Here is a 13918-nt window from a genome sequence, read left to right on the forward strand (position 1 = left end):
AATTTCTTGTTGGTAGAGATCTATCTCCACCTTGCAAAAGAAATGTCATCTCTCAGTTGCTCTTTCAGAAACCCTGATTCCTCTCCAGAGTAAATTGATGTGTGTTCTGCTATATTATAAGGTGAAGTGGGCAATTTTCAGAGTAAGCTTTGGACAGGTTGGTTTCTTCTCCCGGATGTAGCCGCCGGCGGGGACAGGAGGATCGGAGAGACACGGCGAGGGCACCATACAGCTTCAGGGGGCTGAGGGATGCCCCAGGTGAGTAAAAATCTTTTTTTTTTTTTTTTTTACTAAAGTATCCCTTTAAGCCCCGGAGGTCTTAACCACTAATGGGCTATCACATAGAGTAGGTTATTCCACATCTGCCTTCTATTTGTTACTAGGGTCCCACCCCAATTCCTGTAATTTTTTTTATATCTATCCTTCCTTTCTTCACTGTTCTTTCTTCACCATTATCCACCCCCTGTTTATTATTAACTCTTTGCTCTAATTGGTTAGATTGTGTTGTCTTCCAGCTCCCCCAGTTGGTTACAAAGGACAGTAGCTTCATACGTCTGGCTGTTTAATCCCAGGTTTCCCAACAGCGGCAATAAATGAGGCCGAATATTTAATGGCACATATTTCAACAGTCTGAAGAGCAAGCCAGCAGTGCAGAGTTCCATATCTGACCCCACTCAATTCTGAATATTGCGTTGTCTGCTAATACAACCAATCTTGCATAACCTAGCAACACTGCCATTAATAGCTCTCCAAGCAAAGGTGCTTTCCAAATGTCAGTGTGATAAGCACACAACCTAACTCTTTTGTGAAATCCTGCAGGGAAGCATTCCCTGTGAATTCTCAAGCCTCAAACATAGCCTGGTGCAATTGTGAATCATGCATTAACACTCCTATAACCACCAGGTCCATACCTGACAAATCAATAGTTTGCACCCTCATCCCATAGTCCATTACCCAGGACAGTAGCAGCTCTCCACAGCTTTCCTGTATTGTTTTGCAAGATCATTTTAATTTACTTTGTGACACAAAGCTGCATTTATACTTTTTTCTCCCCAGGCCAAGTATGTTGGGGTTCCCCTTCCATGTGCAGCAGCGCCCCTCCAATTCCATGTGCAGCCTCCCTCTCCCATTCAGAACTAGGAAAACAAGAAAAAAAATTACACCTCTGAGAGGCAACCGCTCATCTTGGCATATGGGGAAGTGCCGTCCCCACTCGGCCTTTCAGTAGATGATGTTGGTCGCTGTTAGGTAGGGTTGAAGGTAAAACACAAACCGGATAGGCGCCCTTTATTGTAACAGTAAGCACTTCAGAAAACGCGTTGTCTGAAGTGCTTACTGTTACAATAAAAACAGAATTTTTGCTTATATTACCACAAGTCTCCTTGTTTAAAGTTGGGCGAGAATCTTTTTTTTTTTTTTTTTTTTTTCTTTCCTTTTTATTTGGATATATACTTCAACTTTGTCCAAGAGCACCTCTTATCTTGTTTGTGTTGTACCATCTCCCATTTCTAACATACATGTCCCTTAGGTGTCAACTTTGCTGCCTTCTCTTTCATTATTTAGCAATCCCGATTTCATGTTCAGGTGCTTCCTGGGCTGCAGCCGACCAAAGCCTTGGGCCTTTGTGGCCTTTGTGGCTTTTCCAAAAATCCAGCCCTGTTCCCGCAGTTCCTAAACTTAAACATGTCTAGAGTTCTAGTAATACATATTACCGCATGCCATATCCTCTGGATCCTGATGATGCTACCTTTGTCTAGTGCTAAGGGGTCAGGCATGCTTTTACCTCTGCACTGGTTACTCATCCTCCTCTTTAAGCTTGGATTCTATTTTCTTATCATCACTGTGAACCGAGGGAAGAATAGAATCACTATCCTAGTTCATGCAATGTGACAATGGTATGTATCTTTGATCTAGTTTACAAGCTTAGAAGATTAACAAAGTGTGGTGTGTAGACCATGCACAATCTGAGGTCACTGCAAACTGGTCCCTTGAAAGCTTAAACACCTGATTTCCCTTTGTACTGCCCTTCTGTTAATTGAAGGATAAAGTGAAAGCCCATTTCAGCCACTCCCTCTTACACCTTCTTTCTCAGGCTAAATCTCAAGTAAAGTACATGTAAATGAAAACACGGGTTAGGTATGTTAAAGTATATATATTGGTGTCATGCTGTCTTTTTAAACATATTAGACATAGTCATGCTGGTAATGCCTTAGTATTAAGACTGTTAGGACTTTGTGTAATGAAAAGACCCCATGGAGGGGCAGACAGAGATTATAGCAGACATGTGGTTCAGGATTAAATTACAAAAATGATTTTTCTTGCTTCTTGGAGCCTTTCAAACTGTGACCTGGTCATCCTTGATAGTCCAATGGATAAGATTATCATTGCCTATAGATTAGGATCTTGCACACTTGAATATTTCCTTCTGATCTAAGTGCACTATATGATAGGTGTAGGTAGTCCCACATGGTGCTCTCTTTCATTTTCTATTTCACCTCACGCAATTTGCTGTTCATGAGAAAAGAGTTTGAACAATGCCAAGTTATTTAAATTATGCTATCAAAGGGTGTCTATAATGCGTCGACAGTGGTGCGTGGGAAACCATGTCATTAGCCCTCATTGGCCTTGTTGGGAGATTTGGGATTTTTGGAGATTTTAAGGAGGTAGAGCTCTGCTGGTCATGCCATTTAGTGAATCAGCATTTGGCCATGCTCCTCATTCACTCACCCAGTATGATAGCTGAAATGCTTATGCATGAAGGGGGCACTTATTGGGGCGGATATAGGTGGCGCACATGTTGGGAGGGGTGGTCAGATGATACCAGATGCCATAATTGCAATAAAACTGTTAGTCTATGGCATGGATACAGTTCTCCCAGCTCCCTCCAGCTATACCTCTGATGTTAATCTTGCGAAATGGTTGTAAGGTAAGGGGGAGCACTGAGTGCTGGATATATTTTTTTTCTCAAATGTACTCTTTGCTAGTCCAAACCTACATCTCCTGAGTAAAGCAAAGTGGCTTCCTAGAAGTTCTTACTCAGCACTATGGAGAGCGCTAGATGTGAATATTTTCTGTGATCTCTACAGAATTTAATATGGCACTTTTTTTTTTCTTTTCTGAAGTCCCTTTCAGAACTTAACTGAGCACTTGGGCTATGATGCCTGTGGAGCAAACAGCTGGAATGTTATAGATGTTGAGTTACCTCTGAACAATGATCAAGAGCCCAGCGTCACTCTGATGAACCTGAAGCCATGGACCCAATACGCCATCTATGTCCGGGTTATCACTCTCACTACAGCGGAAGAAGAAAGGAACTTTGGTGCCCAGAGTGAGATGGTTTACATACGTACCAAACCTGCAGGTAAAAAGAAAGCTCTCCATTTAGAAGTCTATTGCTTAGCAGAATAGTTCATTAACATCTAAGCTGTTTTATCCTACGTAATAAAACACTAATTGTCCCTGCGTCATCCTCCTGTCCCCATGTCTCGTGTGTTTTGGCTTCTGCGCATGTGTAGCCATGGGGACAGGAGGAGGATGGGGCCAGGGGGCGAGGGCAGTGGGCGGGTGCACGCAGCGGGTTCAAGCGGCATGTGGGTGCATGCGCTGACATGCGGCGTTGGCGGTGAGAGAGATCTAGCGCTCGTTTTTAAATGGGCTTAGGTCTACTAGTATGTTATAACTTTCAAACACTTCTTGAAATATCATCATTATCTCTTAATTGCTCATGTATGCAAAAAAGGGTGACCGGAAACGTGTGTGCCCAGAAATAGCTGCTAGTAGAATATCGGTAAGTTTACCAATATTCTACTCTTATTTTGGTAGCAAAATATTGGTAAATGATTCAGATATTTTGCTACAAACTAAACCTAACCTTATGCTCACACAAACCCATCCACACCCCCTCTGACGGCTAACCTTAACCACTCCCCTGTCCTGCTCCTCTGGTGTCCAACTTTCTTCCCGTATCCGATATTTGTATGTACGCCTGCAGTACCCAAACTTACGCAGCACTCCAGCGTCCAGGCAGACCATAGGCTGCAGCAACACATAATCACATAAGATAAAATAATGTACGTTATGCGACCTTAACGTCGCATCAAACACAACATCCCACTGTGAAAGAGGTCTAAAGGACAACTGAAGTGAGAGAGATATGGAGGCTACCATATTTATTTCCTTTTAAACAATAATAATTGCCTGGCTGCCCTGCTGATCCTCTGCTTATGATACGTTTAGCCATAGACCCTGAACAAACCTGCAGATCAGATATTTGACTGCATTTGCTGCATGTGTGATTCAGACACAACTGATGCATGAAAGATCAACAGGATGCCCGGGAACTGGTATGGTTTTAAAAGGAAATAAATATAGCAGCCCCCATATCCCTCTCACTTCAGTTGTCCTTTAATAACGTACTACATGACAGACATATAAATACTAACTATAAAAATGATAGAAAACCTTGTGTTGGTGCCAGAGGCGTAGCTAGATATTATGGGGCCCCATAGCAAATCTCTCATTGTGCCATCAGATGCAGGCACTCTTTAGCTATGTCACCTGCCCCTGTGCTATGGATATGATTTAATTGGCAAATAACCTTCTCATGCAATCTGCACTGCAAATAGTCCATGGACACTGATAGAACATAGACTAACACAAGAAAGGGAATGGTGACCACGTCAAGTACCACCTGGGCCCCCTCTGTTCCAGGGCCACATAGCAGCTGCTAAGACTATTGCTACGCCCCTAGTTGGTGCTGTTTAGGATTGGAATATGCAGCTCTGAATTTTCCATAAGGCACTGTAGGCACGTGCCTACAGGCGCCTTATGTGGGAGAGACAGCTCCTCCTCCTCAGATCACTGACCTCAGGAGCTTACAGTCTAATGCCTACCGCATATCACTGAACTCAGGCATTTACACCATAACCCTTGTCTCATGTCACTAAGGATGATATGAGACCGTGATTAGAGTATAAGCTTCTGAGAACAGTTAGTAACATAATGCAAGGATTAGAGTTCAGAATATTTTTACTTGGGTTGTGGCCTGTGTTCAGGGGAGGAGTTTAGGGCACCATAATGCCAGTGCATACAGGCCTCTGAGTTGTAAATCCGGCCCTGGGAATATGTAAAACATTCCTAGTGAGTGCTTGTGTGTTTTCTTTATTTCTTTATTTTTTTATTCTTATACTTTCTCACTTTCTTTGTTTACTTGTGGTTTATTATAGCACTTAATTTAATGATTTGGCTGTGCACCCACATTAACTGCTTTGAGTTGCAGTCCCATCAACTGTAGCTTAAATACATACATTTTTATCATTACAAAATAAGGACAACCATGGCTTAGTGGATTCTGGACTCCTAGTGTAATAATGCACAGTATCCTAACAAGCTAGGTCAGAAGAAAAGTATCATCTCATCCTATCTTCACTGTAATGTAAGTTTCTGCATTGCCTTCCTAAAATAGAAGTTATTCCATTTACTATATGTTGCTCTTTCCTTCCCTGCAGCCCCAACTGTTCCTCAGGATGTTATGATCATGTCTAACTCCTCATCTCATCTGATTGTCCGCTGGAAGCCACCAACCCAACGCAATGGGAACATTACCTACTACCTGGTGCTCTGGCAACAGTTGGGAGAAGATCAGGAACTGTACCATAATGATTACTGCACCAGAGGTCAGTCAAAAATGAGTTTTTGGGTCATGGGAACCTCTAATCCTTCTGAAGATTTAATCTTCATTTAGGGCTTGTGCACACCGAGCGGCTTTTTCAGCGTTTCTGCAGCCGCTGGCGGCTGCGGATCCGCTTGGTCAATGTATCTCAATGGGGGTGTGCACACCAGAGCGGGAGGCGTTTTGCAGAAACGCATACTCCCGGGGTGAGGCATTTTTTGGATTGCGGATGCGTTTCTGCCTCAATGTTAAGTATAGGAAAAACGCAAACCGCTCTGAAAAACTCCTGTTCAGAGCAGTTTTGCCGGCGTTTTTGTTACAGAAGCTGTTCAGTAACAGCTTTACTGTAACAATATATGAAATCTACTACACCAAAACCGCTACACAAAACCGCAAAACGCTAGCTGAAACGCTACAGAAAAATAAGAAAAAGCGTTTCAAAATCTGCTAGCATTTTGCAGATCTGCTAGCGGGTTTTGGTGTGCACCAGGCCTTATTGTTCATAAATGAGGCAATCAATGTTAGCCCATTGATGGATACACAACAACTTTCTAACCTTCCCACTATTTGCTTTGGAGGGAGGTTTACTGCAGACAAATAAACCTTAGGTAAACGCAATATGAATTACAATGTGCACTTAAAAAGTTCAGTAATTCAGTAATATCATTCTTGGAATGGAGCTACCTAACCTACAGAGAAAATTGATTTGTTTTTATGATACATACACATTATAGCCTTAATGAAGAAAAACGTGGAAAAATGTGGCAGGGCAGATTAGTAGGCTGACACGAACTCTCCAACCACTCATGTGGTAAGAAAGTTGGAGAAAGTTACTCACCTGAAATGCTCTTGATAGTGTGTCTTCTCTTCTAAAGTGATAGCTTTAGGCACTTCCCCAACAATGTCTATACCAAAACCTTTATGCGTTTTAGTTTTTGGCTTTTTGCTTTACTATATGAAGCAGTGCCCATTGACTTTTAGTTTGTTGACTGACACTTTGACATTTCCATTCAGAATGGAACTTTGCAATTGTACCAGACCAGATATGGTTTATCCATATGTAAACCAATTTGAATAAACATTCTTGGTTAAAAGCACATGGTCAAGTTTGGACAGCATTAATGCATAATTATGAAGTACGTCTAGCAAACCTATACATGTCAGGTGATGTAATTTTCACAGGGAGTATATTGTAGACTTTTTATAAGGGATAGTTCTTATCAAATTCTGGTTCCTGACAGGGACTAATACAAGGTAAAATTACATGCATATGCACGTATTAGAGTGTTGGTGTTATGGAGGTGGTTGAGTATTTGTCTTAATTACAACCATTTTTAAAAGAGAATTTTTTTTCTTCTTGAAATCCAGATCAACTTTTTATGATCACTTATCATCCAGTGATTTTCAGACCTTAAAAATGTTAGCAACTTTGGTCTGTTGTCTTTTTGTTCATTATATCTTCAGTGTCATCACTGTTGACTTAAAAAAAAAATAGTTGCGTCAATCCTAGTACTGTATGTCTTTAATTAAGCTGGGAACTCTTTGTAGTTTGAAAACCTAGAAATTCTAAGAATAGTCAATGGCGTCTATTGTGTCTCTTAAATTAAGCAACTACAAGGATGGTTATTTTCAAGCGCAATAGCAATCATTAATGTTGGCTTCAGTACAATGTGTGCTGGGGATATTGAAGTTCTTATAATTGTTTTTAAGACAAAAACTTTCTATAAAAACTGGTACTGGAGTGTGTATCTTGTGTGAAACATTGGTCTTCAGTGATGTGATACATAGACATTTAACAAACTGTGTAGCCATATTATAGCATGGAGGCATGGAAGTATCTATTTGTGACCTTCTAAAAATGCCAGTTTTCAGGCTGTTATGATTCTTTATTTTAGAGAGGTTGGTGTTGCACACTAGAACAGGTCTTTTCCCTCCTATATTTCTAGCCAGATCTGTGACACATGGCCTTGGGTTATATCTGCCCACAACAAGTGCAGCGATTCATAACGAAGGTCTACATGAAAAATTATACAGGGCGCTCGACAGCACAAGTCACAAATAAAATTTCTACCAACTAAAACAGAAGCCTAAGGAGCGAGGGACGCTAGACGAGCTCAAGTACTTTCTATATGCGCATTTCTAATAGATGTTTGTGAGTGCACTACATTTTAGTATTTTAAAATAAAAAAACGGTTTTACACTATGCTGGTCACTGTTTGAGTCTTAGGGACGCTTCTGCTGGAGGAGGATTGGTATCAATATCTGTGAAGCCTGCTTTGCTGGTCTGTGCTGGGTCAGCCACCAAATCTGGTGAGAGGCTCCATTGAGCATTAGGTGAAAGGAGCACGTGGTGTCTCTGTAAGAACTGGGAGCACTGGTATCTGGTTGAACCTTATAGCCATACTGTTACCAAATGATATTACACTATCGCATTGTTTCTTTGTTTATGCCTTAATGCTGTGAGGATACAAGAGGAAGCAGATCGGATCTAGGAGACTTTGAATGCTGGCTGGGCCAGAGGCGTTATTTGCTGATCCTGGAAAGGGCAGCTTAACATCTGGTGAGCGTACATATTGTTTACTGTATAACTGTGGAAGACTCTCTGCACCCGGTGTATCCTCTATGAGCCTAGAGGCAGTTAAAAGTGGACTTTTTTGGACTTTTATATGCATCTATATAACTTCTGTTTCAGTTGGTGGAAATTTTATTTGTGACTTGTGCTGTCGAGCGCCCTGTATAATTTTTTATATTTGACTGTTTTAAAGTGAAACACGCACTTAAATATAGGAGCGATCCAGGCAATTAATAGTAACATAGAGATATAACAGATAGGGATTTGTTTGAGGAGCGCACACTGTAGGGTCTGTTTGAATTGAAGGTCTACATGAGTCCACAATAAGCATAAGCAGGGGAAAAAGGTTTTCTGCAAGCTCTTCTGCCAAGACTATTGCTATGCTAATCAATGCACCTGGAAATGCAAAAAGCCATCAGAAAGGATGCGAATGGTATCCCCATAAGATCCCTTCATACTTATGCCTGCCGTGGTTGCTGTTTATGATAGTCTTTTTCTGCTTGGGCTGGGATTATGAAATATCTCATCTCCATCTCCTGTTCAGTACATAACTGTGAGACCCATTAAATGGATTATGTCCCCTCTTGTAGGCTACATTTGATTTAAAATTATGCACAGCACTGCTAGTGTTGACAAGCTTACAGAAAGAAAGTGGGAGATGTGGAGAGAATGCCAACCTAGTTGCATCCATCCATGGCAGTTCTAGGATATTACGATGGTATGTGTGACTGGCACTGGTGTTGCAAAGCTTCAATAGGTCAAGCAATGTACTGAACACTTTTCTGTTTCTCATCACTAACATTTTCCATGTCCAATTGTTCCTTCCAGGTCTGAAGCTTCCAACTAGCAGTGCAGATACTAGGTTTGACAACGATGATGATGAAAACATGGATTCAGAGGATAAATGCTGCCCATGTCAAAAAAATGGTGGCAATCTCCAGGACCAGGAGGAAGACTTCTTTCAGAAGAAGTTTGAGCACTTTCTGAGGAACACAATCTTCATACCAAAGTAAGTGTTCAATTTACCCACAGCTAATGTAATCTACATACCAATATACTATGTGAATTCTCCTGGTATTTCATGCCTTCCTCAGTTTTGTGGTTTTTGGATTATCAGGAGAAACTTTAGCAAGGGGTTTACATTGTTACCTTCAGGTCTAAAAACGCGGTTTCAAATTCCACTGGAACTCTGCGTGAGTTAGTATGTTGGTTGCAGTGTGGGAATCCCGGACTCCATTTCCACCATGGGGGAACTGTCTGGTGTGCTCTTTATTTAAATGCCTTTTTTGAGATCTGAATATACAATTATACAATGCCTTATTGAAACAGAAAGTATTTGCAGTAATTCCATATTAAGTGAGCAGCTATGGTTTCCCATTTGCAAATGATTTCTTTATGCCCCTGAAAGCCAGACACATCCAGAAGTGCTGATATATAGTGAGCCTATAGGTTATACATTTTATAGAGACACAAATCAATCCATCCCATATGCATAGTGACTCTGGGTTTATGTGAGTACTCTGGGTATTCTTTAAGATCCTCAGTTTTAAATGTGGATTAATGGGGAATGTCTATCTTGACAATTGCACTAGATCCACCACCACTCTTCTCACATAATCTGATTATATATTTATGTAGAAATGTCAGAGAAACTTGGCAAATTTAGGAAGAAACCTCTAACCTCCATTTGTGTGTGTGTGTATGTTTGGACATAGGTACCTATGTGTCGAGGTAAAGTACTGGTCTGCTAGGCGTGCCTGCATGTATGTGCTGGTCTATAATTACACAGAATTTTTCGTAGGTGCTGGCCATAGTGCTGATATTATAGGATGGTAGCACCCATGGTGACCCATGAAGGCATTAGAGACTATCTGGGTACCTTTTCTTTTTTTATTTGTTGCAGTGTGCTGTATTTGCCATAATTGTGATCATCACTGTGATTACCAATTCTGTATTTTGTACCAATTCTGTATTTTGTACCAACTCTGTATTTTGTATATTGGTGTATACCACTATCTGTATTTTGTATCCCATTTTTGTTCCTTACTTTGTACAGTGCCATGGAATATATTGACCCTTTATAAATTAATGATGATAAATAGATGTGTAGATTGCAGACAAATAAAAAGCAAACAGAAATTATCAGAATCGTTCCAGTGAGGGCTATAGTGTGCACCAAACTCGCAATAGCAATAGTTAGCGCTTAGCATATTGCAATTTTGTGAAGTAATTTTTAGAGCGATGTTTCATCCAGTCAAGTTGAATCGCTCCCAAAAAATGCTACATGCAGCACGTTTGCGAATTTGAAGAAAATCACAATGCTGCTGCCGCAACACATTAAGCAAGCGCTTTTGCTTTTCAAAGCGCTGGTTATTTGAAAAGCGCTCAGAAGTGCTCTTAGGGATGCACCAGCCCTAGAGCAGATTTTGCAATATGTGTTATGTGCAACACGCAAGAACATCTGAAGTGCCTAGACTGCACTGTCTGATGTTCACACTTTACATGCTGTGAATTGGTATGATGCAATACCACACTTCTGCATGCATTTTAGGCAAAACGCATGGCTGACCCATTCACTGTTGTGAGTGGGATCAGCAGCATAATGCACGACAATGCAGATGGCTTGCGTTGTGGTCTGATCACATGGCCGTCTGCGTTTGCTAGTGGGAATGAGGCCTTACTGTTAAACAGCCACTTTATAGTTGGCAGGTGGCGGTTTCATATCATTTAAAGCAGAGGCGTCTGAGCCATTAGGCAGCTATAAATTTTCGCCTAAGGCGACAGGAAGAGGCAAGGGCGCTTCTGCACTGAGTAGTGAGAGAAGAACTGCCTCTCAGCTGACTCAGGTGTCAGTTTACACAGCAGCAGCAGCAGCGGGGCTGACTGGACTTCAGCTCAATGATTCAAAGAACCACAGTAATGAATGAGTCAGTGAGAGAAGGCACTCATCCTAGTCAGGGATCCGAGGAGTACAGCATCATCAGCTCCTGAGTCTGACTCCTGAGAATTCAGTCCCTCTCTCTCTGCTACTGGTAACTGCGTGGATGTAGAGACTGTGTAGCAGCCAGGCATTGACTTCCCCCCGGGCCGCCTTTCATTCAATGATTTAAGGTTGGTCCTGTGTCTGCTGTATTCAGGTTTGTTGATGTAAGGCAATGTAAAACACTAGGCTAGCTGATAAAAGTGCAATTAGAGGGCAGGCAAGCTGGTAAATATACACAGCATGATGTAGAATTCGTCTGGAGGGTCAGTGGGAAAAAATCTGTCTGGTCTCTCCCCATTGTTATAATGACTGCAAGTGCAGATAAGGTCTTAAACAGGTTGAAAAGTTTTGACAGTCCCTAGACTCCAGGAGGGCTGCTTGCTGACTTGTGTAAGAGACTGGCAGGGACAGCAGTCCTATTACCAGCAACTAGTCTCTGTGTAATGTGGGACTGCAATACAGATAAACTGCTCCATCTCAGGCTATTCTCAGTCTCACTCCACTCCTCCTATCTCTGTATGTGTATAGTGTATGTCTACTGTGTGCTGTGTATAGTGTGTGTGTGTGTGTGTGTGTATAGTGTGTGTACTGTGCTGTGCGTGTCTAAAGTATGTTGTGTGCAGTGTGTGTACTGTGTGTGTGTGTATAGTGTGTGTGTGTGTGTACTGTGTGCGAGTACATGCCGCAATAAGTATATTTTCTGGTGAACCCATGCCGCAATAAGTATATTTTCTGGTGAAACACTGCTGCATTATGATTTTCGGGGGTCTTGGGGGTGGGGTTCACCACAGGAGTGGTGTTCACCATGAGGGGTGCGGGGTATGGGACTGGGGGCAATCACGGGGGGGGGGGGGGGGGGGTGCCACAGGATTTCTCGCCTGGAGTGACAAAATGGCTAGAGACGCCCCTGATTTAAAGAGACGCTGAAGCGAAAAAAAATTATAATATAATAAATTGGTTGTGTAGTACAGATAATAACTAGAGGATTAGTTGCAAAGAAAATAGTCTCATATTTTTATTTTCAGTTATATAGTGTGTTTTATAACATTGCATCATTCTTTAATATCTGCAGTTTACACACTACTCCACATTCTAAATGATTTTTTTAGAGCAGTCTTGTAAACTATTGAAGACAGCCCTTTCCATGACTTTGGAAGTTGCAGAGCGTAATGGCTTTTTTGCATAGAGATAACAACTGGAGTTTCTTAACTCTTCCTGTACTGGAAACAATTAGACTTTTGTCTCTGATCCTAATGTTTTATTTCTTAGCTGTACTACACATACAAATCATTATATCATAAAAAAAATTTCGCTTCAGTGTCTCTTTAAAACTCCCACTTGCAGGATGTGTCATGTGATAGGCTCCTGACTCTGCAAGGTCACTGAGAAAGCAATAGGAAAGCCAAGGAGCACTCCAGACAAATATGGGACAGTTGTGAAGAAAGATAAGTCAGTTAGGTTAGTATTCATTTTTTTTAGTCCCTTATTTTTAATATCCCATGAAGCACAATTAAATCCCTTATAACAACCCAACCCAACAAAAACTCCAATTCTGTGGAAGAAAGTTAATCAGAAATGCAACAAAGATTTGAAATCTAACTTTGAAGGGCATGCAAAGATTCACCGCGAAGATGGGAGTATTTATCCATAAGACCACTTACATACAGTAGCTCCACATTTTATGGCTTTATGGAAGTATAGCCAGTAAAACATTATTGCTTAATGGATCACTATCACAAAAAAAGTAAAATGCATACACACAAAATGTAAATTTTTCCCAGAATAAAATGCACTGCAAATTGCTTTTCTCATATACTGCTGCCACTTGCAGCACATAGTAAAAATCTGACAGATTTTGGACTAGTTGATCTGGTCATTGGGGATTATCAGTAATAGTATTAACTTAGTTACAAAAGCAGTCCCTGGAGAAGGAGATATACAAGTATATTGGTTAGCCTCCCTACTTACTTGCACACTATTTTGTTGGACTGAGTGAGCAACTGCAGTTCAGTAAATGCTTTTGCAAATAAAGAAATGACTGAGAAACACCCCTGAGTTGATGGACTAACCCAAAACCTGTCAGGTTTTAACTACCAACTTTAAGTGACATAGGGAAAAAGATAATTTATAGTGCATTTTACTCTGGAAGAAATGTACATTTATATTTATGCATTTAAATTTTACAATTTTCCATGCTAGATGTTCTTAAAGGGAAAAAAAAATTGTGAAGTCAGCCACATGCGGTCGCATAAATGCCAAACATATGATAGAAGGTCTTAAACTTTTTAGCCATAAAGGAAAACCTAATTTGTGGAGTAAACCTAACAATGCCAGTCACCCTGGAAAAAACCCTCTCCGCAGTAAAGCATGGTGGGGGGAGTATCCTGCTGTGGGAATGCATGCATGTGTGGTTGTTTTTTGGTTTTGTTTTTTAATAGTGGCTGTGTCCCACCTTCAAAAAAGTGTTTTATTATTATTATTCTTAGTATTTATATAGTGCCAACATCTTCCGCAGCGCTGTACAGAGTATATAGTCTTGTCACTAACTGTCCCTCGGAGGAGCTCACAATCTAATTCCCTACCATAGTCCTATGTTTATGTATTTATTGTGTAGTGTATGGGTTGCAGTCTATGGCCAATTTAGGGGGGAGCCAAATTAACCTATCCATGTGTTTTTGGGATGTGGGAGGAA

General features: G+C 41.1%; 1 protein-coding gene across 1 annotated transcript in view; it reads left to right on the forward strand.

Moving 5' to 3' along the window:
• The window catches only part of INSRR (insulin receptor related receptor), a 212371-nt gene that overhangs the window by 131922 nt on the left and 66531 nt on the right, over nucleotides 1-13918 (forward strand). The window contains exons 8-10 of the mRNA XM_068253492.1: nucleotides 3123-3361; nucleotides 5508-5675; nucleotides 9072-9252. Coding sequence (XP_068109593.1) covers nucleotides 3123-3361; nucleotides 5508-5675; nucleotides 9072-9252 — 588 coding nt within the window. The remainder of the gene's footprint in view (nucleotides 1-3122; nucleotides 3362-5507; nucleotides 5676-9071; nucleotides 9253-13918) is intronic.

This window comes from Hyperolius riggenbachi, chromosome 9 (genome assembly GCF_040937935.1).
Source record: "Hyperolius riggenbachi isolate aHypRig1 chromosome 9, aHypRig1.pri, whole genome shotgun sequence".
Lineage (NCBI taxonomy): Eukaryota > Metazoa > Chordata > Amphibia > Anura > Hyperoliidae > Hyperolius > Hyperolius riggenbachi.